This window comes from Cuculus canorus, chromosome 32 (assembly GCF_017976375.1).
Source record: "Cuculus canorus isolate bCucCan1 chromosome 32, bCucCan1.pri, whole genome shotgun sequence".
In the NCBI taxonomy this organism is placed as follows: domain Eukaryota; kingdom Metazoa; phylum Chordata; class Aves; order Cuculiformes; family Cuculidae; genus Cuculus; species Cuculus canorus.
Genome location: NC_071432.1, coordinates 670,278 through 692,118, shown reverse-complemented (window position 1 = coordinate 692,118; position 21,841 = coordinate 670,278). Strand labels below are relative to the sequence as shown.

The window sequence follows — 21,841 nt, the reverse complement described above, 5'->3', positions numbered from 1 at the left end:
AGTGACCTCTGAGGAACCTTCTAAGAGACCTTTGAGGAACCTTCTAAGAGACCTCTGAGGAACCTTCAAAGTGACCTCTGAGGAACCTTCAAAGAGATCTTTGAGGGACCTTCAGAGTGATCTCTGAGGAACCTTCTAAGAGACCTCTGAGGGACCTTCTAAGAGACCTTTGAGGAACCTTCAAAGTGACCAATGAAGAACCTTCTAAATGACCTTTGAGGGACCTTCCAAGAGACCTTTGAGGGACCTTCTAAGAGACCTCTGAGGAACCTTCTAAGAGACCTCTGAGGAACGTTCTGAGAGACCTTTGAGGGACCTTCTAAGAGACCTCTGAGGAACGTTCTGAGAGACCTTTGAGGGACCTTCTAAGAGACCTCTGAGGAACCTTCAAAGTGACCTCTGAGGAATGTTCTGAGAGACCTCTGAGGAACCTTCAAAGAGACCTCTGAGGGACCTTCAAAGTGACCTCTGAGGAACCTTCTAAGAGACCTTTGAGGGACCTTCAAAGTGGCCTTTGAGGAACCTTCAAAGTGACCTTTGAGGAATGTTCTGAGAGACCTTTGAGGGACCTTCAAAGTGACCTTTGAGGAACCTTCTAAGAGACCTTTGAGGAACGTTCTGAGAGACCTCTGAGAGACCTTCTAAAGGACCTCTGAGGAACCTTCTAAGAGACCTTTGAGGAACCTTCAAAGTGACCTCTGAGGGACCTTCTAAGTGACCTTTGAGGGACCTTCAAAGAGACCTCTGAGGGACCTTCTAAGAGACCTTTGAGGAACCTTCTAAGAGACCTCTGAGGAACCTTCAAAGTGACCAATGAAGAACCTTCAAAGTGACCTCTGAGGAACCTTCTAAGAGACCTCTGAGGGACCTTCAAAGTGACCTTTGAGGGACCTTCTAAGTGACCTCTGAGGAACGTTCTGAGAGACCTTTGAGGAACGTTCTGAGAGACCTCTGAGGAACCTTCAAAGAGACCTCTGAGGAACCTTCTAAGAGACCTTTGAGGAACCTTCAAAGTGACCTCTGAGGAACCTTCAAAGTGACCAATGAAGAACCTTCAAAGTAACCTCTGAGGAACCTTCTAAGTGACCTCTGAGGAACGTTCTGAGAGACCTTTGAGGAACCTTCTAAGAGACCTCTGAGGGACCTTCTAAGAGACCTCTGAGGAACGTTCTGAGATACTTTTGAGGACCTTCGAAGTGACCTTTGAGGGACCTTCAAAGTGACCTCTGAGGGACCTTCTAAGAGACCTCTGAGGGACCTTCAAAGTGGCCTTTGAGGGACCTTCAAAGTGACCTCTGAGGGACCTTCTAAGAGACCTCTGAGGAACGTTCTGAGAGACCTTTGAGGAACCTTCAAAGTGACCTTTGAGGGAGCTTCAAAGTGACCTCTGAGGACCCTTCTAAGAGACCTCTGAGGAACGTTCTAAAAGACCTCTGAGGGACCTTCAGAGTGACCTCTGAGGAACCTTCAAAGTAACCTCTAAGGAACCTTCTAAGAGACCTCTGAGGAACCTTCAAAGTGGCCTCTGAGGAACCTTCTAAGAGACCTTTGAGGGACCTTCTAAGAGACCTTTGAGGAACCTTCTGAGAGACCTTTGAGGAACCTTCAAAGAGACCTCTGAGGAACGTTCTGAGAGACCTTTGAGGGACCTTCAAAGTGACCTCTGAGGAACCTTCTAAGAGACCTCTGAGGAACCTTCAAAGTGACCTTTGAGGGACCTTCTAAGAGACCTCTGAGGAACCTTCTAAGAGACCTCTGAGGAACCTTCTAAGAGACCTCTGAGGAACCTTCTAAGAGACCTCTGAGGGACCTGCAAAGTGACCTCTGAGGAACCTTCTAAGAGACCTTTGAGGGACCTTCAGAGTGACCTCTGAGGAATGTTCTGAGAGACCTCTGAGTGCCCTCGGGAGCGCCCCCTGAGTGGGGCGGTGGTGGGAGGTCCTCTGGAGGTGCCGCTGTCCCCTCAGGTGCTGTCCCTGCCCCACCGGCGCCTCGTCTGCTGCTGTCAACTCTTCGAGGTCCCCGACCCCAACCGCCCCCAACGATTGGGCCTTCACCAGCGCGAGGTCTTCCTCTTCAACGACCTTCTGGTGGTGAGTCCTTCTGGGGGACCTCCTCAGCGCTGGAGGACCTCCTCAGGGCTGGAGGACCTCTGAGCTTGAAGGACCTCCTCAGCGCTGGAGGACCTCCTCAGGGCTGGAGAACCTCTGAGGTTGGAGGACCTCCTCAGGGCTGGAGGACCTCTTTGAGGTTGGAGGACCTCCTCAGAACTGGAGGACCTCTGAGGTTGGAGGACCTCTTCGAGGTTGGAGGACCTCCTCACAGGGCTGAAGGACCTCCTCAGGGCTGGAGGACCTCTGAGGTTGGAGGACCTCCTCGAGGTTGGAAGACCTCTTTGAGGCTGGAGGACCTCTTTGAGGTTGGAGGACCTCTTTGAGGCTGGAGGACCTCTTTGAGGTTGGAGGACCTCCTCACAGGGCTGAAGGACCTCCTCAGAGCTGGAGGACCTCCTCAGGGGTGGAGGACCTCCTCAGAACTGGAGGACCTCTGAGGTTGAAGGACCTCCTCAGGGTTGGAGGACCTCTTTGACACTGGAGGACCTCCTCAGAACTGGAGGACCTCTGAGGTTGGAGGACCTCTTCAAGGCTGGAGAACCTCCTCAGAACTGGAGGACCTCTTTGAGGTTGGAGGACCTCTTTGAGGTTGGAGGACCTCCTCAGAACTGGAGGACCTTCTCAGAACTGGAGGACCTCTGAGGTTGGAGGACCTCTTTGAGGCTGGAGGACCTCTTTGAGGTTGGAGGACCTCCTCAGGGCTGGAGGACCTCCTCAGAACTGGAGAACCTCCTCAGGGCTGGAGGACCTCTGAAGTTGGAGGACCTCTTTGACGCTGGAGGACCTCTTTGAGGTTGGAGAACCTCCTCAGGGCTGGAGGACCTCTGAGGTTGGAGGACCTCCTTGAGGTTGGAAGACCTCTTTGAGGTTGGAGGACCTCCTCAGGGCTGGAGGACCTCTTCAAGGGTGGAGAACCTTCTCAGAACTGGAGGACCTCTGAGGTTGGAGGACCTCTTTGAGGCTGGAGGACCTCTTTGAGGTTGGAGGACCTCCCGTTGACGTATCGCCCTCTACAGGTGACGAAGATCTTCCAGAAGAAGAAGATCCTGGTGACCTACAGCTTCCGGCAGAGCTTCCCCCTGGTGGAGATGCACATGCAGCTCTTCCAAAACGCCTGTGAGCTCCACGGCCACCACCGCTCCATCTCCTCCGTCTCCTCCACACAACGTCCCACGGTGTCTCCTTCATCGTGTCTCCAGGAGGTCCCTCAGATGCTCCTCATGACGTTCCTCAGATGCTCCTCATGACGTTCCTCAGATGTTCTCATGATGTTCCTCAGATGTTCTCCTGATGTTCCTCCATCCCACGTCCTCCGTGTCCTCCACACAACGTCCCACAGTGTCTCCCACTCCATATCCTCCATCTTCTTCCTCCTGATGTCCCTCAGACGCTCTCCATGATGTTCCTTAGATGTTCTCCACGATGTTCCTCACGGGTTCCTCATCCTCCTCAGCCCTCCTGGTGGTCCATAACCCCTCCCGGTGGTCCATAACCCCTCCTGATATCCCTCAGACGCTCTCCACGACGTTCCTTAGATGTTCTCCACGATGTTCCTCACGGGTTCCTCATCCTCCTCAGCCCTTCTGGTGGTCCATAACCCCTCCTGGTGGTCCATAACCCCTCCCGGTGGTCCATAACCCCTCCTGATATCCCTCAGACGCTCTCCACGACGTTCCTTAGATGTTCTCCACGATGTTCCTCACGGGTTCCTCATCCTCCTCAGCCCCTCCTGGTGGTCCATAACCCCTCCCGGTGGTCCATAACCCCTCGCGGTGGCCCTGGCGGTGATTCCGGTGGTTTTTTTCCGGGCGCAGATTACCAATTTGGGATCAAACTCCTCTCGGCGTCTCCCGGTGGAGATCGGAAGGTCCTCATCGTCTTCAACGCTCCGAGTCCTCAGGATCGGCTCCGCTTCGCCAGCGACCTCCGCGAGTCCGTGGCCGAAGTGCAGGAGATGGAGAAGTACCGCGTGGAGGGTGAGCACTGGGGGGGACTGGGAGGGACTGGGAGAGGGAATGGGAGGGACTGGGGGGGACTGGGAGGGACTGGGAGGGGAGTGGGGGGGCACTGGGATGGACTGGGAGGGACTGGGAGGGACTGGGAGGGGAGTGGGAGGGACTGGGAGGGGAGTGGGGGGGCACTGGGAGGGACTGGGAGGGACTGGGAGCAACTGGGATGGACTGGGAGGGACTGGGAGCAACTGGGATGGACTGGGAGGGCACCAAGGGGTGACTGGGAGGGACTGGGAGGGACTGGGAGGGGAATGGGGGGGACTGAGGGGGCACTGGGAGGGGACTGGGAAAGACTGGGAGGGACTGGGAGGGTATTGGGAGAGGCTTTGGGAGGGACTGGGAGGACTGGGAGGGACTGGGAGGGACTGGGAAGCAATTGGGAGGGACTGGGAGGGACTGGGAGAGGGATTGGGGGGACTGGGAGGGACTGGGAGGGACTGGTAGGGGACTGGGGGGGACTGGGAGGGACTGGGAGAGGGGTTGGGAGGGACTGGGAGGCACTGGGAGGGGACTGGGGGGGACTGGGAGGGACTGGGAAGGACTGGGAGGGACTGGGAGGGTATGGGGGGCACTGGGAGGGACTGGGAGAGGGGTTGGGAAGGACTGGGAGGCACTGGGAGGGGACTGGGAGGGAGTGGGAGGGACTGGGAAGGACTGGGAGGGGAGTGGGGGCAACTGGGAGGGACTGGGAGGGGACTGGGAGGGAGTGGGAGGGACTGGGGGGGACTGGGAGGGACTCGGGGGGCACTGGGAGGGACTGGGGGGGACTGGGAGGGACTGGGAAAGGGATTGGGGGGACTGGGAGGGCATTGGGAGGGACTGGGATGGACTGGGAGGGGGTTTGGGGGGACTGGGAGGGACTGGGAGAGGACTGGGATGGACTGGGAGGGGAGTGGGGGCAACTGGGAGGGGTGTTGGGAGGGACTGGGAAGGACTGGGAGGGACTGGGAGGGACTGGGGAGGACTGGGAGGGACTGGGAGAGGGTTTGGGGGTACTGGGAGGGACTGGGAGGGGACTGGGAGGGGACTGGGAGGGACTGGGAAAGACTGGGAGGGACTGGGAGGGACTGAGGGGGCACTGGGAGGGACTGGGGGGCACTGGGAGGGACTGGGAGGGGAGTGGGAGGGACTGGGATGGACTGGGAGGGGGTTTGGGGGGACTGGGAGGGACTGGGAGAGGACTGGGATGGACTGGGAGGGGAGTGGGGGCAACTGGGTGGGGCGTTGGGAGGGACTGGGAAGGACTGGGAGGGACTGGGAGGGACTGGGAGAGGCGTTGGGAGGGACTGGGAGGGACTGGGAGGGACTGGGAGGGACTGGGAGGGACTGGGAGAGGGAATGGGGGGCACTGGGAAGGACTGAGGGGGCACTGGGAGGGGACTGAGGGGGCACTGGGAGGGGACTGGGAAAGACTGGAAGGGACTGGGAGGGGAATGGGAGGGCATTGGGAGGGACTGGGATGGACTGGGAGGGACTGGGAGAGGGTTTGGGGGGACTGGGAGGGACTGGGAGGCACTGGGAGGCACTGGGAGGGACTGGGAGAGGGGTTGGGAGCGTTGGAGGGGATACTGGGATGAACTGGGAAGGACTGGGAGAGGGTTTGGGAGGGACTGAAAGCAACTGGGATGGACTGGGAGGGCACCAAGGGGCAACTGGGAGGGACTGGGAGGACTGGGAGAGGGTTTGGGAGGGACTGGGAGGGACTGGGAGAGGGGTTGGGAGCATTGGAGGGGATACTGGGAGGGACTGGGAGGGACTGGGAAGGACTGGGAGAGGGTTTGGGGGCACTGGGAGGGACTGGGGGGGACTGGGAGGGACTGGGAAGGACTGGGAGAGGGTTTGGAGGCACTGGGAGGGACTGGAAGGCACTGGGAGGGACTGGGAGGGACTGGGAGAGGGGTCACTGGTGTGACTGGGGGGGAGGGAGGGGTCACTGGTGTTTCTGGGGGGGGAGGGAGGGGTCACCGGTGTTTCTGGGCGCGCTCATTGCTGTGAGGAGGGGAGGGGGGGGGTTTGACTGTTGCTCTTCCCCCCTCCCCTTTCTTCCTCCCCATTAGCGGAACTGGAGAAGCAGAAGGGGGTGTCGGGGCCGCGGGGTTCGGGCCCCCCCCGCGAGGCGCTCAATGGGCTGAGCCGCAGCAGCCTCGAGGACGCCTTCGGCGAAGGCCTCAAGCGCAGCGCCCTCAGCAGTTCCCTCAGGGACCTCTCTGATGGCGGTGAGGGGGGGCTTGGGGGGGTCTAGAGGGGGATTCGGGGTCCCTGAGGGACTTTAGGGGTTTCTAGAGGGGGATTTGGGGTCCCTGAGGGACTTTAGGGGGTTCTAGAGGAGGATTTGGGGTCCCTGGGGGGGCTTTAGAGGGTCCTAGAGGGGGATTTGGGGTCCCTGGGGCGCTTGAGGGGGTTCTGGAGGGGGATTTGGGGTCCCTGAGGGTGTTTTGGGGTGCCCTGGAGAGGCTTTAGAGCGTCCTAGAAGGGGATTTGGGGTCCCTGGGGGGCTTTAGGGGGTTCTAGAGGGGATTTGGGGTCCCTGGGGGGCTTTAGGGGATTCTAGAGGGGGATTTAGGGTCCCTGAGGGTGTTTTGGGGTGCCCTGGAGAGGCTTTAGAAGGTTCTAGAGGGGGATTTGGGGTCGCTGAGGGTGTTTTGGGGTGCCCTGGGGGGTTCTAGGGAGGGATTTGGGGTCCCTGGAGGGCTTTAGGGGGTTCTGGAGGGGGATTTGGGGTCCCTGAGGGTGTTTTGGGGTGCCTTGGAGGGGTCTAGGGGGCATTTGGGGTCCCTGAGGGTGTTTTGGGGTGCCTTGGAGGGGTCTAGGGGGGATTTGGGGTCCCTGAGGGTGTTTTGGGGTGCCCTGGACGGGCTTTAGAAGGTTCTAGAGGGGGATTTGGGGTCCCTGGGGGGCTTTAGGGGGTTCTAGAGGGGATTTGGGGTCCCTGGGGGGCTTTAGGGGGTTCTAGGGGGGGATTAGGGGTCCCTGAGGGTGTTTTGGGGTGCCCTGGGGGTTCTAGAGGGGGATTAGGGGTCCCTGAGGGTGTTTTGGGGTGCCCTGGACGGGCTTTAGAAGGTTCTAGAGGGGGATTTGGGGTCCCTGGGAGGGCTTTAGGGGGTTCTAGAGGGGGATTTGGGGTCCCTGAGGGTGTTTTGGGGTGCCCTGGGGGGGCTTTAGGGAGGCATTTGGGGTCCCTGGGGCTGTTTTGGGGTCCCCTGGGGGGGATCTCAGGGGGTGCCCCCCCTTTTTGCCCCCCCTCATCTGTGTCGTCCCCCCCCCCCAGGGAAGCGGGGTCGGCGCAACAGTGTGGGGTCCCTGGACAGCACCATCGAGGTAAGGGGGGAACTCACGCCACGCCCACTTGAGGCCACGCCCATTCGACACATCCCTTTAAGCCACGCCCACTCGAGCCCATCCTCTTAAGCTCCGCCCCTTTATCCTCCCCCATAGGAGCCCATTCCTTTAAGCCATGGCCGTAAGCACTGGGGGCACTGGGCTAACTGGGGGCACTGGGCTAACTGGGCTAACTGGGCTAACTGGGCTAACTGGGGGCACTGGGCTAACTGGGCTAACTGGGGGCACTGGGCTAACTGGGGGCACTGGGCTAACTGGGCTAACTGGTCTAACTGGGCTAACTGGGGGCACTGGTCTGACTGGGGGCACTGGTCTAACTGGGCTAACTGGGCTCACTGGGGGCACTGGGCTGATGTTGGGCTCCCTGGTGTAACTGGGCTCACTGGTGTAACTGGGGGCACTGGTCTAACTGGGGGCACTGGGCTGATGTTGGGCTCCCTGGTGTAACTGGGCTCACTGGTCTAACTGGTCTCACTGGTCTAACTGGGCTCCCTGGGCTGATATTGGGCTCCATGGTCTAACTGGTGTCACTGGTCTTACTGGTGTCACTGGGCTCACTGGTCTCACTGGTGTCACTGGGCTCACTGGGCTCACTGGTGTAACTGGGCTCCCTGGGCTGATACTGGGCTCCCTGGTGTCACTGGTCTAACTGGTGTAACTGGTGTAACTGGTCTCTCTGGGCTCCCTGGGCTGATACTGGGCTCCCTGGTGTAACTGGTCTCACTGGTCTAACTGGGCTAACTGGTCTAACTGGTGTCACTGGGCTGATGTTGGGCTCCCTGGTGTAACTGGGCTAACTGGTGTAACTGGGCTAACTGGTCTAACTGGGCTCCCTGGGCTGATATTGGGCTCCATGGTCTAACTGGTGTCACTGGTCTAACTGGTGTCACTGGGCTCACTGGTGTCACTGGTCTCTCTGGGCTCTCTGGGCTGATACTGGGCTCACTGGTGTAACTGGTCTCACTGGGCTAACTGGGCTCCCTGGTCTAACTGGGCTAACTGGTCTAACTGGTGTCACTGGGCTGATGTTGGGCTCCCTGGTCTAACTGGGCTAACTGGTCTAACTGGGGGCACTGGTCTAACTGGGCTAACTGGTCTAACTGGAGGCACTGGGCTGATGTTGGGCTCCATGGTCTAACTGGGCTCACTGGTCTAACTGGGCTAACTGGTCTAACTGGTGGCACTGGGCTGATGTTGGGCTCCCTGGTGTCGCTGGTCTAACTGGTCTCACTGGTCTAACTGGTCTCACTGGTCTAACTGGGCTCCCTGGGCTGATACTGGGCTCCATGGTCTAACTGGTGTCACTGGTGTAACTGGTCTCACTGGTGCCACTGGTGCCAGTGGTGTAACTGGTGTCACTGGTGTAACTGGTGTCACTGCTGCCCCTAACTGGTGTCACTGGTGCCACTGGTGTAACTGGTGTCACTGGTGCCAGTGATGCCCCTAACTGGTGCCAGTGGTGCCCCTAACTGGTGTCACTGGTGCCACTGGTGCCAGTGGTGTAAGTGGTGTCACTGGTGTAACTGGTGTCACTGCTGCCCCTAACTGGTGTCACTGGTGCCACTGGTGCCACTGGTGTAACTGGTGCCAGTGGTGCCAGTGGTGCCCCTAACTGGTGTCACTGGTGCCAGTGGAGCCCCTAACTGGTGTCACTGGTGCCCCTAACTGGTGTAACTGGTGCCACTGGTGCCAGTGGAGCCCCTAACTGGTGTCACTGGTGCCCCTAACTGGTGTCACTGGTGTCACTGGTGCCAGTGGAGCCCCTAACTGGTGCCAGTGGTGCCCCTAACTGGTGCCAGTGGTGCCCCTAACTGGTGTCACTGGTGTAACTGGTGCCCCTAACTGGTGTCACTGGTGCCCCCCCCTTTTCCCCCCCGCAGGGCTCCATCATCAGCTCTCCGCGCCCCTCTCGTGCTCCGGGGGGGCCTCCGGGAGGGCTCCCCGAAAGCCGCCCCCCCCCTCCCCGCCCCGTTTCCAACTCTTCTTCTTTTTTGGGATCCCTTTTCGGAAGCCGTCGTGGGAAAGGACCCTCCGGGGTTATGGCCCCCCCACATATTTTAGGGGGGGCCCCTTCGGCTTCGGCTTCTTCTTCTTCCGCTTCTTCTTCGCACCCCCCCGCGCCCCCCCCACCACCCCCCCCCTCCTCGGCCCCCCAAGATCCCCCCTCGAAGCTTCAGGCCTTACACGCTCAATATTGCCACGGGGGGGGGGGCTGGAGGAGGGGGGGGTGGGGGGGGTGGTATAGGGGGGGGTCCTGGCCCCCCACCCCCTCCGTACCCCCAACAACCCCCTCCTCCTTCCCGGCCTGCCCCCCCCCCTCCCCTCCCCGCTATTTCCGCCGCCGCCCCCCCCCGTTTCCATGGGGGTCCTCAACCCCCTCTTTCCGCCCCCCCCCAACAACACGGTCCCCCCGGGGGGGGGTTCCCACCCCCTCATCCTCATTATACGTTACACCGTCCCGGGAAAAGAAGCAGTGGTGGAGGAGGAGGAGGAGGTGGAGGGGGGGGAGGAATAATTTCGGGGGTCCCCCAACCTCGTCAACCATTATCCCCCCTCCCTCTTTATAGCCCAGCGCCGCCCCCCCACGGGTTACCCCCAGTTTATCCCCCCGTCCCCCCTCCTCATCATCACCCACCGCCCCCCCCCGCTCCGGCAAAGCATTTTGTTTTCGGGGGGGGTCCCCGAGTTGGGGTTGGTGGTGGAGGGGGGGGTGGTGGTGGTGTAGGGGGGGGCGTTATCCCTCCCCCTTCATCCCATCCTCACCACCATCACCATCACCACCACCACCATCACCATCACCACGCGCCCCCCCATTCGCCCATTCCCCCCCACCCTTCGTACCCCCCTTTGCCCCCCCCTTCGCCCCACACCCCCCTCAGCCCCCACTCTCCCGTCGGCCCTACGTCGCCTCAAGGCCCCCCCAAAACTAAAAGCGGGACCCGAATCAGCACCGTGGTTTGAGAGCTGAGGACGGACGCAACTCAGCGCAGCGATGGACGCCGACATTTTGGGGTTACTTAAACCCCCCCCCCCCTTTTTATTTCTTCACACACCCCCCCCCTCTTTTAAACCTTTGCACGTGGCTCGTCTTTGGCTGCTCGCACCCCCTCCCCTTTAGCTTAGGGGTGGGGGGCACCCCAATATTTAAAGGGGGGGGGGGGATTGATGCCCACTTTTCCCCCCCCCCCCCCTTTATCCCGGCTCAGGCTGAATGTCACATAGCACTTTATCCTTCCCCACCCCAAAACCTTTTTGTCCCCCCCTTAATCTGGGACCGACCCCCCCCCCAAAATAGGGTGTTTAAGGGGGGAGGGGGGGGGTCCCCAAGTGGTTTTGACACCCCCAAAAGGGGGGAGTTGGGGGTGGTGGGGGGGGGTCACAGGCGTCTGACCCGCATGCGCCAAAACCCGGCGAGAAGAGATTGTTGATGCTTCATAAATGGGATCGGGTGGAACTCGGTGTGGTTTGAGAGCCTTATTGGGGGGGGGGGACACCCCCATAGGGGCGGGGGGGGGGGGGGCCTATAGGGGCATAAGGGGGGTTTAAGGGCTGTAAAGGGGGTTTAAGGGGGGGTTTAAGGGGTATAAGGGGGGGTTTAAGGGGGGGTTTAAGGGGGATAAGGGGGGGTTTAAGGGCTATAAAGGGGGGGTTTAAGGGGCATAAGGGGGGGTTAAGGGGTATAAGGGGGGGTTAAGGGGTATAAGGGGGGGTGAAGGGGGATAAAGGGGTGTTTAAGGGGTATAAGGGGGGTTTAAGGGCTATAAAGGGGGGTTTAAGGGGGGGTTTAAGGGGTATAAGGGGGGATTTAAGGGGCATAAGGGGGGTTTAAGGGGCATAAGGGGGGTTAAGGGGGATATGGGGGGTTTAAGGGGTATAAGGGGGGGTTTAAGGGGTATAAGGGGGGGTTTAAGGGCTATAAAGGGGGGTTTAAGGGGATAAGGGGGTGTTTAAGGGGTATAAGGGGGGGTTTAAGGGGATAAGGGGGTGTTTAAGGGGTATAAGGGGGGGTTTAAGGGGGATAAGGGGGAGTTTAAGGGGCATAAGGGGGGGTTTAAGGGCTATAAGGGGGGGTTTAAGGGGGATAAGGGGGGTTTAAGGGGCATAAGGGGGGTTTAAGGGGCATAAGGGGGGGTTTAAGGGGCATAAGGGGGGGTTTAAGGGGTATAAGGGGGGGTTAAGGGGGATAAGAGGGTGTTTAAGGGGTATAAGGGGGGTTTAAGGGGGATAAGGGGGGGTATAAGGGGAATAAGGGGGGTATAAGGGGGATAAGGGGGGGTTAAGGGGCATAAGGGGGGGTTTAAGGGGGATAAGGGGGGTTTAAGGGCTATAAAGGGGGGTTTAAGGGGGATAAGGGGGGGTTTAAGGCCTATAAGGGGGGTTTAAGGGGCACAAGGGGGGGTTAAGGGGTATAAGGGGGGGTTTAAGGGGGATAAGGGGGAGTTTAAGGGGCATAAGGGGGGGTTTAAGGGCTATAAGGGGGGGTTTAAGGGGGATAAGGGGGGTTTAAGGGGCATAAGGGGGGGTTTAAGGGGTATAAGGGGGGTCTAAAGGGTATAAGGGGGGGTTTAAGGGGCACAAGGGGGGGTTTAAGGGGGATAAGGGGGGTTTAAGGGCTATAAGAGGGGTTTAAGGGGGGGTTTAAGGGGTATAAGGAGGTGTTTAAGGGCCATAGGGGGGTTTAAGGGGTATAAGGGGGGGTTTAAGGGGTATAAGGGGGGGTTTAAGGGGCATAAGGGGGGTTTAAGGGGTATAAGGGGGGGGTTTAAGGGGGATAAGGGGGGTTTAAGGGGGGGTTTAAGGGGTATAAAGGGGGGTTTAAGGGGCATAAGGGGAGGTTTAGGGGATATAAGGGGGGGTTTAAGGGCTATAAGGGGGGGTTTAAGGGCCATAAGGGGGGGTTTAAGGGCTATAAGAGGGGTTTAAGGGGGGGTTTAAGGGGTATAAGGAGGGGTTTAAGGGGCATAAGGGGGGGTTAAGGGCTATAAAGGGGGGTTTAAGGGCTATAAGGAGGGGTTTAAGGGGTATAAGGGGGGGTTTAAGGAGCATAAGGGAGGTTTAAGGGGGATAAGGGGGGGTTTAAGGGGTATAAGGGGGGGTTAAAGGCTATAAGGGGGGTTTAAGGGCTATATATGGGTTATAGTGGGGGGACTGTAGGGGCGGGGCCCTGGGAGCGAAGGGGGCGGGGCTTTCCCTAGCCCCACCCACCGGCCCCAGGCTGGCCGCGCCCCCACTCTCTGCGCATGCGCGCTGCGCCCCTTCAAACGTGCGCAAGAAGCCCCGGCTCCAGCGCTGACCCAACCGCGGGGGCGAGCGGCGAAGCGCGGATCCCTCCGCCACACCCAGCGCGGGGGCGGAGCCTGCGGACTATTTCTCCTCCGCTCCTCCCGCCGCGCCGAGCCTCGGCAGCCTTAGAGACAAATCGAAAGGGGTGTTTCCCTCTCTTCCCCCTCCCCCTTCAACCTTTCGTGGCGCGGCCGCAGCGTTTAGCTCTTAATTAGTCTCATTTCCCCTCGGCGGAAGGATACGCTTTTTTTGTTTTGAGGCGCTGGCCGCATCACCGCCCCGCGGCCGCGCGTGCGCGAAGTGGGGGGGGGGGGGGAGCGCGCGGGAGGGAGGAGGGAAGCCAAGATGGCGGCGGCGGCGGCCGCGCTGGGGGGGACGCGGAGGCCTCGGCCTTGAGGCGGGCGCTGAGCGGGGGCGGCGGAGGGCGCGGAGCGCAGTCAGAGTGCGGCGGCGGTGGGGGGAGCGCGGGGGGGGGGGCGGAAGAGGCGCGGGGAGGGGGGTTTAAACCCCTCTGTTTTCCAGAGGAGGGTTTTTTTTTGGGGGGGGAGGGGGGGGGCGGGTCAGGGCCTGAGAGGGAGGAAAAGGCCTTCATGGCCCCCTGAGGGGGACCCCCACACCCTCTTTAGGGGACCCCCCCACCCTCTTTAAGGCCCCCCTCACTCTTTAAGGCCCCCCACTCTTTAAGGGCGCCCCCCCCCGTCCTTAAGGCCCTCCCAACCCTCTTTAAGCCCCCCCCCCCATTCTCTTTAAGGACACCCCCTTTTCCTTAGGGACCCCCCCACCTTTTTTAGGGACTCCCTCCTATTTTTGGGAACCCCCCCCTCTCTTTAAGGCCCCCCCCCCCGAGTCTCTTTAAGGCCCCCCCCCAGTCCTTAACCCCCCCCCCCATTCCTCCCTTAGGGAACCCCCCCCCTCTTTTAGGGGACCCCTCCACCATCTTAGGGGTCACCCCCCATCTTAGGGGACCCCCCCACCCTCCTCAAGGCCCCCCACCCCCCCTTAAGGCCCCCCCCTCCTTCTTAGGGGACCCCTTCCTCCATCTTAGGGGACCCCTTCCTCCATCTTAGGGGACCCCCCCTCCATCTTAGGGACCCCCCCATCATCTTAGGGGACCCCCCCATCTTAGGCCCCCCCCCCATTTTAGGCCCCCCCCCCACTTCTTTAGGGACTTCGACCCCTTTTAGGGTGTCCCCCCCCCCACTCCTCTCTTTTAGGGGACCCCCGACTCGGTGTAAGGGTTGGGGGGGGGATGGAAGAAAGCGAACAGCCCCGCTGGGGGGGGGCAACAACAGCCCCGGGGGGGTCCCCACCTTGGGGTACCCCCCCCCAAATCCCTGAAGAAATTGGGGAAGAAGAAGAAGGAGGAGGAGGAGCTCAAAGGAATTGGGGGGGCCCTGAACCCCCCCTTCCTCCTCCTCCTCCTTCTCTCGGGGATGGAGGAACCCCTTTAACCCCTTCGAAAAGCGAAGAGAGAACGGTCCCCCCGCTTCGCCCTTCCAAAATCGGGGGGGGGAAAGGGGGGGGCAATGGCAAAGGGGGTGGAGGGGGGCGCCCCCCCCAGCGAAGAAAAGAGCCCCCGCAAAACCTCCGAGGACAAAGCCGGCAGAGAGGACAAACCCCGAAGGCCTTTTGGGGGTCCCCGAAGTGGCGGCGGAGGTGAAGCTTTTCGTCCTCCCCTTTTATGTGGGGAACAACGAGGGGAATGGGGGGCGAATTGGTTCCCCCTTGGAAACGAAATGGAACCCCCCGAAGACTTTTTACCTCCTCCGGAATGTCCCGTGTTTGAACCCAGTTGGGCGGAATTTAGGGATCCTTTGGGTTATATCGCCAAAATTCGCCCCATCGCGGAGAAAAGTGGCATCTGCAAGATCAGACCTCCGGCGGTGAGTGATTTGGGGGGGCTGGGAGGGGGTTTTGGGGGGGCTGGGAGGGGGATTTTGGCGTCTTGGAGGGGATTTGGGGGGGGATTTGGCGTCTTGGAGGGGGATTTGGGGGGTCTTGGAGGGGTTTTTAGGGGTCTGAGGGGGATTTGAGGGGGGTTTGGGGGGTCTTGGAGGGGATTTGGGGGAGTTTTTTGGGGGTCTTGGGGAGTTTTGGGGGGTCTTAGAGGGGGATTTGGGGGTCTTGGAGGGGGACTTTGGGGGTCTGAGGGGGATTTGAGGGGGATTTGGGGGGTCTTGAGGGGGATTTGGGGGTCTTGGAGGGGGACTTTGGGGTCTTAGAGGGGGTTTTGGGGGTCTTAGAGGGGGTTTTGGGGGTCTTAGAGGGGGTTTTAGGGGTCTTGGAGGAGGATTTGGGGGTCTTGGAGGAGGATTTGGGGGTCTTAGAGGGGAATTTGGGCGTCTTGGAGGGGGTTTAGGGGTCTTTTGGGGTCTTGGAGGGGGACTTTGGGGTCTTAGAGGGGGTTTTAGGAGGTCTTGGAGGGGTATTTTGGGTCTTAGAGGGGGTTTTAGGAGGTCTTGGAGGGGACTTTGGGGTCTTAGAGGGGGATTTGGGGGTCTTGGAGGGGGATTTTGGGGTCTTAGAGGGGGACTTTGGGTCTTAGAGGGGGACTTTGGGGTCTTGGAGGGGGACTTTGGGGTCTTGAGGGGGATATTGGGGTCTTAGAGGGGGATTTGGGGGTCTTGGAGGGGGTTTAGGGGTCTTGGAGGAGGACTTTGGGGTCTTGGAGGGGGACTTTGGGGTCTTGGAGGGGGACTTTGGGGTCTTAGAGGGGGATTTGGGGGTCTTGGAGGGGATTTTGGGGGTCTTGGAGGGGATTTTAGGGGTCTTGGAGGGGTTTTTTAGGGGTCTGAGGGGGATTTGAGGGGGATTTGGGGGATCTTGAGGGGGATTTGGGGGTCTTAGAGGGGGATTTGGGGGGTCTTGGGGGAGTTTTTGGGGGTCTTGGGGAGTTTTAGGGGGTCTTGGAGGGGGACTTTGGGTGTTGGAGGGGCATTTTAGGAGTCTGAGGGGGTTTTGGGGGTCTTGGGGAGTTTTAGGGGGTCTTGGAGGGGGATTTTGGGGGTCTTGGAGGATTTTAGGGGTCTTGGATGGGGATATTGGGGTCTTGAACGGGGTTTTAGGGGGTCTTGGAGGGGACTTTGGGGTCTTAGAGGGGGTTTAGGGGTCAGGGGGTGGATTTTGGGGTCTTGGAGGGGAATTTGGGGGTCTTGGGGGGATTTTAGGTGTCTTGGAGGGGGGTTTAGGGGTCTTTTGGGGTCTTGGAGGGCGATTTTGGGGTGTTGGAGGGGGTTTTAGGGGTCTGGGGTGGATTTGGGGGTCGTAGAGGGGGATTTTGGGGTCTTAGAGGGGGATTTTGGGGGTCTTGGGGGGTTTTAGGGGGTCTTGGAGGGGGATTTTGGGGTCCTGGGGGGGATTTTCGGGTCTTGAAGGAGGATTTTGGGGGTCTTGGAGGGGATTTTAGGGGTCTGGGGGGGTTTTAAGGGGTCTTGGAGGGGATTTTGGGGGTCTTGGAGGGGGTTTTAGGGGTCTGAGGGGGACTTTGGGGTCTTAGAGGGGGTTTTGGGGGGTCTAGAGGGGGGTTTTGGGGTCTTAGAGGGGGTTTTAGGGGGTCTTGGGGGTTTTAGGGGGTCTTGGAGGGGGATTTTGGGGTCTGGGGGTGGATTTTGGGGGGCTTTGCGCTTGGAGAGAAAGGAATTAGAGGGGTTCCTGCCCCACTGAGGGAGTTGTGCCCCTTTGGGGGGGGGTCAGAGCATCCTTGGGGGGGGAATTGCCCCCCTGGGGGGTATCTTCCCATTTAGGGGGGGTTAATTGCCCCCCTGGGGGGGCATCTTCCCATTTAGGGGCGGTTAATTGCCCCCCTTTGGGGGTATCTTCCCATTTGGGGGGGTTAATTGCCCCCTTTGGGGATATCTTCCCATTTAGGGGGGGTTAATTGCCCCCCTTTGGGGTATTTTCCCATTTAGGGGGGGTTAATTGCCCCCCCTGGGGGGTATCTTCCCATTTAGGGGGGGTTAATTGCCCCCCTTGGGGGTATCTTCCCATTTAGGGGCGGTTAATTGCCCCCCTTGGGGGGTATCTTCCCATTTAGGGGGGGTTAATTGCCCCGCTGGGGGGTATCTTCCCATTTAGGGGGGGTTAATTGCCCCCCTTGGGGGTATCTTCCCATTTAGGGGCGGTTAATTGCCCCCCTTGGGGGGTATCTTCCCATTTAGGGGGGTTAATTGCCCCGCTGGGGGGTATCTTCCCATTTAGGGGGGGTTAATTGCCCCCCGGGGGGGTATCTTCCCATTTAGGGGGGGTTAATTGCCCCCCTGGGGGGTATCTTCCCATTTAGGGGGGGTTAATTGCCCCCCCGGGGGGTATCTTCCCATTGGGGGGGGTTAATTGCCCCCCAAGGGATCATTTCTCACTTATGGGGGTTAATTGCCCCCCCCGGGGGTACTGATCTCATTTTGGGGGGGGGGTTAATTGCCCCCCCTTGAGTTTATAGTCTCATTTTAGGGGGGTAAATGCCTGAATGGGGTTAAGGGGGTTTCTATGGGGCAGAGGGGGTTCCTATGGGGCAGAGGAGGTTTCTGTGGGGCAGAGGGGGTTCCTATGGGGCAGAGGGGGTTCCTATGGGGCAGAGGAGCTTCTATGGGGCAGAGGAGCTTTTATAGGGCAGAGGAGGTTCCTATGGGGCAGAGGGGGTTCCTATGGGGGGAGTGTTCTATAGGGCAGAGGGGGTTCTATAGGGCAGAGGGGTTTCCTATGGGGAAAGTGTTCTATAGGGCAGAGGGGGTTCGTATGGGGGGGAGTGTTCTATAGGGCAGAGGAGGTACTATGGGGGGAGTGTTCTATAGGGCAGAGGGGGTTCTATAGGGCAGAGAGGGTTCTATAGGGCAGAGGGGGTTTCTGTGGGGGGAGTGTTCTATAGGGCAGAGGGGGTTCCTATAGGGCAGAGGGGGTTCTATAGGGCAGAGAGGGTTCTATAGGGCAGAGGGGGTCCTATTGGGGGGAGTGTTCTATAGGGCAGAGGGGGTTCCTATGGGGCAGAGGGGGTTCCTATAGGGCAGAGGGGGTTCCTGTGGGGGGAGTGTCCTATAGGGCAGAGGGGGTTCCTATAGGGGGGAGTGTCCTATAGGGGGGAGTGTTCTATAGGGCAGAGGAGGTTCCTATGGGGCAGAGGGGGTTCCTATGGGGGGGAGTGTCCTATAGGGCAGAGGGGATTTCTATGGGCAGAGGGGGTCCTATAGGGCAGAGGGGGTCCTATAGGGCAGAGAGGGTCCTATAGGGCAGAGGGGGTTCGTATGGTGGGGAGTGTTCTATAGGGCAGAGGGAGTTCCTATGGGGCAGAGGGGGTTCCTATGGGGGGAGTGTCCTATAGGGCAGAGGGGGTTCCTATAGGGCAGAGGGGGTTCCTATAGGGCAGAGGGGGTTCCTATGGGGGGGGTGTCCTATAGGGCAGAGGGGGTTCCTATGGGGGGAGTGTTCTATAGGGCAGAGGGGTTCCTATGGGGGGGGTGTCCTATAGGGCAGAGGGGGTTCCTATGGGGGGGGTGTCCTATAGGGCAGAGGGGGTTCCTATGGGGGAGTGTTCTATAGGGCAGAGGGGGTCCCTATGGGGGGGGTGTCCTATAGGGCAGAGGGGGTTCCTATGGGGGGGAGTGTCCTATAGGGCAGAGGGGGTTCCTATAGGGCAGAGGGGGTTCCTATGGGGGGGGTGTCCTATAGGGCAGAGGGGGTTCCTATAGGGGGGAGTGTCCTATAGGGGGGAGTGTCCTATAGGGCAGAGGAGGTTCCTATGGGGCAGAGGGGGTTCCTATGCGGGAGAGTGTTCTATAGGGCAGAGGGGGTTCCTATGGGGAGAGGGGGGTCCCTATGGGGGGAGTGTTCTATAGGGCAGAGGGGTGGTTCTATGGGGGGAGTGTTCTATAGGGCAGAGGAGGTTCCTATGGGGCAGAGGGGGTCCCTATGGGGGGAGTGTCCTATAGGGCCGAGGGGGTTCCTATGGGGCAGAGGGGGTCCCTATGGGGGGAGTGTCCTATAGGGCAGAGGGGGTTCCTATAGGGCAGAGGGGGTTCCTATGGGGGGAGTGTTCTATAGGGCAGAGGGGGTTCCTATAGGGCAGAGGGGGTTCCTATGGGGGGGAGTGTTCTATAGGGCAGAGGGGGTTCCTGTGGGGCAGAGGGGGTTCCTATGGGGGGGAGTGTCCTATAGGGCAGAGGGGGTTCCTATGGGGCAGAGGGGGTTCCTATGGGGCAGAGAGTGTCCTATAGGGCAGAGGGGGTTTCTATGGGGGGAGTGTTCTATAGCGCAGAGGGGGTTCTATAGGGCAGAGGGGGTTCCTATGGGGGGAGTGTCCTATAGGGCAGAGGGGGTCCTATGGGGGGGAGTGTTCTATAGGGCAGAGGGGGTTCCTATAGGGCAGAGAGGGTTCTATAGGGCAGAGAGGGTTCTATAGGGCAGAGGGGGTTCCTGTAGGGCAGAGGGAGTTCCTATGGGGGGGAGTGTCCTATAGGGGGGAGTGTCCTATAGGGCAGAGGAGGTTCCTATGGGGGTTCTCTATGTTCCCCCCCTTTTCCTCAGGATTTTGGGGGGGCCCTCAGGGATGGTCTCTATGTTTCCCCCCTCCCCTTTTCCTCAGGATTTTGGGGGGGCCCTGAGAGGGGATCTCTGTGTTCCCCCCCTTTTCCTCAGGATTTTGGGGGGGGATCTCTGTGTTCCCCCCCCTTTCCTCAGGATTTTGGGGGGGTCTCTCTGTTCCCCCCCCTTTTCCTCAGGATTTTGGGGGGGATCTCTGTGTTCCCCCCCTTTCCTCAGGATTTTGGGGGGTCTCTCTGTTCCCCCCCTTTTCCTCAGGATTTTGGGGGGTCTCTGTGTTTCCCCCCCTTTTCCTCAGGATTTTGGAGGGCCCTCAGAGAGGATCTCTGTGTTTTTCCCCCCCTTTTCCTCAGGATTTTGGGGGGGCCCTCAGGGATGGTCTCTATTCCCCCCCCCCGTTTTCCTCAGGATTTTGGGGGGGCCCTCAGAGGGGATCACTGTGTTTTTCCCGCCCTTTTCCTCAGGATTTTGGGGGGGCCCTCAGAGGGGATCTCTCTGTTCCCCCCCCTTTCCTCAGGATTTTGGGGGGGGATCTTTATGTTCCCCCCCCCCCTTTCCCTCAGGATTTTGGGGGACCCCTCGGGGGGGGGGTCTCTTGTGCCCCCCCTTTTCCTCAGGATTTTGGGGGGGTCTCTGTGTTCCCCCCCTTTTCCTCAGGATTTTGGGGGGGGCCCTCAGAGGGGATCTCTATGTTCCCCCCCCCCTTTTCCTCAGGATTTTGAGGGGGCCCTCAGGGATAGTCTCTTTGTGTCCCCCCCCCCTTTCCCTCAGGATTTTGGGGGGACCCCTCAGGGGGGGTCTCTGTGCCCCCCCCTTCCCCTCAGGATTTTGGGGGGACCCTCAGGGGGGGGGTCTCTCTGTCCCCCCCCCCCCCCAAACCCCTGACAACAACAACAGCCCCAGAGCCAACATGGCCGCCATCACTCAGCCTTTGTCTGACGAGCGCCGGGGGGGGGGGGGGGGCTGAGCTTTAAGGGGGGGTCTCAGCTTTTGGGGGGGACCCCCCAAGAAATAAAGGGGGGGAAAGAGAGAAAAATGAAGGGAGGAACCCCCCCCCCCCCAAATCCCATTTCCCCCTCAGCGCTTCCCCTCCGCGTTTCCTGTTTTGGGGGCGGCGCATCCGTTTGGGGGGGGGGCGGTGTTGTGTCTCCCGGTTTGGGGGGGCTCCAAGGGATTTGGGGGGGCTCCAAGGGGTTGAGGGGGCTCCAAAGGGTTTGGGGGGGCTTGAAGTGGTTTGGGGGCGTTGGAATTGTTTTTTGGGGGGGTTGGAATTGGGTTTGAGGGGGGCTTGAAGGGGTTTGAGGGTTGGAATTGTTTTTTTTGGGGGGCTGGAAGGGTTTGGGGGGGCTCCAAGGGGTTTGGGGGGGTTGGAATTGTTTTTGGGGGGGTTGGAATTGTATTTTGGGGGCTTGAAGGGGTTGGGGGGGTTGGAGTTGTATTTGGGGGGTTGGAATGTTTTTGGGGGGCTCGAAGGCGTTTGGGAGGGTTGGAATTGTTTTTTGGGGGGTCTTGAAGGGGTTTGGGGGGTTCAAAGGGTTTTGGGGGGGTTGAATTTGTATTTGGGGGGTGTCGAAGGGGTTTGGGGGGGCTCGAAGGGGTTTGGGGGGGGGCTAAAAGGGTTTGAAGGGGTTGGAATTGTTTTTGGGGGGGCTGGAAGGGTTTGGGGGGGCTCCAAGGGGTTTGGGGGGGGTTGGAATTGTTTTGAGGGGGCTCAAAAGGGTTTGGGGGGCTCGAAGTGGTTTGGGGGGGTTGGAATTGTATTTTGGGGGGGCTGGAATTGTGTTTGAGGGGGGCTCCAAAGGGTTTGGGGGGGGCTCGAAGGGGTTTGGAGGGGTTGGAATTGTTTTGGGGGGGCTCCAAGGGGTTTGGGGGGTTCAAAAGGGTTTGGAGGGGTTGGAATTGTTTTTGGGGGGGCTCGAAGGATTTGGGGGGGCTCCAAGGGTTTGGAGGGGGTTGGAATTGTTTTTTGGGGGGCTCGAAGGGTTTGAGGGGGTTCGAAGGGGTTTGGGGGGGTTGGAATTGTATTTGGGGGGGCTCGAAGGGGTTTGGGGGGGCTCCAAGGGTTTGGGGGGGCTCGAAGGGGTTTGGGGGGGGTTGGAATTGTTTTTTGGGGGGGTTGGAATTGTGTTTGAGGGGGGCTCGAAGGGGTTTGGGGGGGTTGGAATTGTATTTGGGGGGCTCGAAGGGGTTTGGGGGGCTAAAAGGGTTTGGAGGGGTTGGAATTGTTTTTTTGGGGGGCTTGAAGGGGTTTGGGGGGTTCAAAGGGCTTTGGGGGGGTTGGAATTGTATTTTGGGGGGGCTTGAAGGGGTTTGGGGGGGGCTAAAGGGGTTTGGGGGGGTAGGAATTGTTTTTGGGGGGCTCGAAGGAGTTTGGGGGGCTCGAAGGGGTTTGGGGGGGTTGGAATTGTTTTTTGGGGGGGCTCGAAGGGTTTGGGGGGGTCAGAATTGTTTTAGAGGTGGTTGGAATTGTTCTTTGGGGGGGGCTGGAATGGTTTTTGGGGGGGCGATGCCGGGGGGGGGGTCTGAACCCCCTTATTTAGAGGGGGGTTAATACCGGGGGGTGTC

At 59.6% G+C, this 21,841-nt stretch overlaps 2 protein-coding genes across 2 annotated transcripts in view; both read left to right on the top strand.

Annotated features, from left to right (window-relative positions):
- Positions 1–13,983, top strand: part of LOC104067830 (IQ motif and SEC7 domain-containing protein 2-like) — a 58,972-nt gene extending 44,989 nt beyond the window's left edge. The window contains exons 14-20 of the mRNA XM_054052155.1: positions 1,968–2,093; positions 3,131–3,230; positions 3,929–4,090; positions 6,184–6,342; positions 7,395–7,444; positions 9,346–9,642; positions 13,963–13,983. Coding sequence (XP_053908130.1) covers positions 1,968–2,093; positions 3,131–3,230; positions 3,929–4,090; positions 6,184–6,342; positions 7,395–7,444; positions 9,346–9,642; positions 13,963–13,983 — 915 coding nt within the window. The remainder of the gene's footprint in view (positions 1–1,967; positions 2,094–3,130; positions 3,231–3,928; positions 4,091–6,183; positions 6,343–7,394; positions 7,445–9,345; positions 9,643–13,962) is intronic.
- Positions 13,984–14,279: 296 nt separating this feature from the next.
- The window catches only part of LOC104063160 (lysine-specific demethylase 5C-like), a 57,041-nt gene continuing 49,479 nt past the window's right edge, over positions 14,280–21,841 (top strand). Inside the window, 1 exon segment of the mRNA XM_054052230.1 lies at positions 14,280–14,631. Coding sequence (XP_053908205.1) covers positions 14,485–14,631 — 147 coding nt within the window. The 5' untranslated portion in view covers positions 14,280–14,484.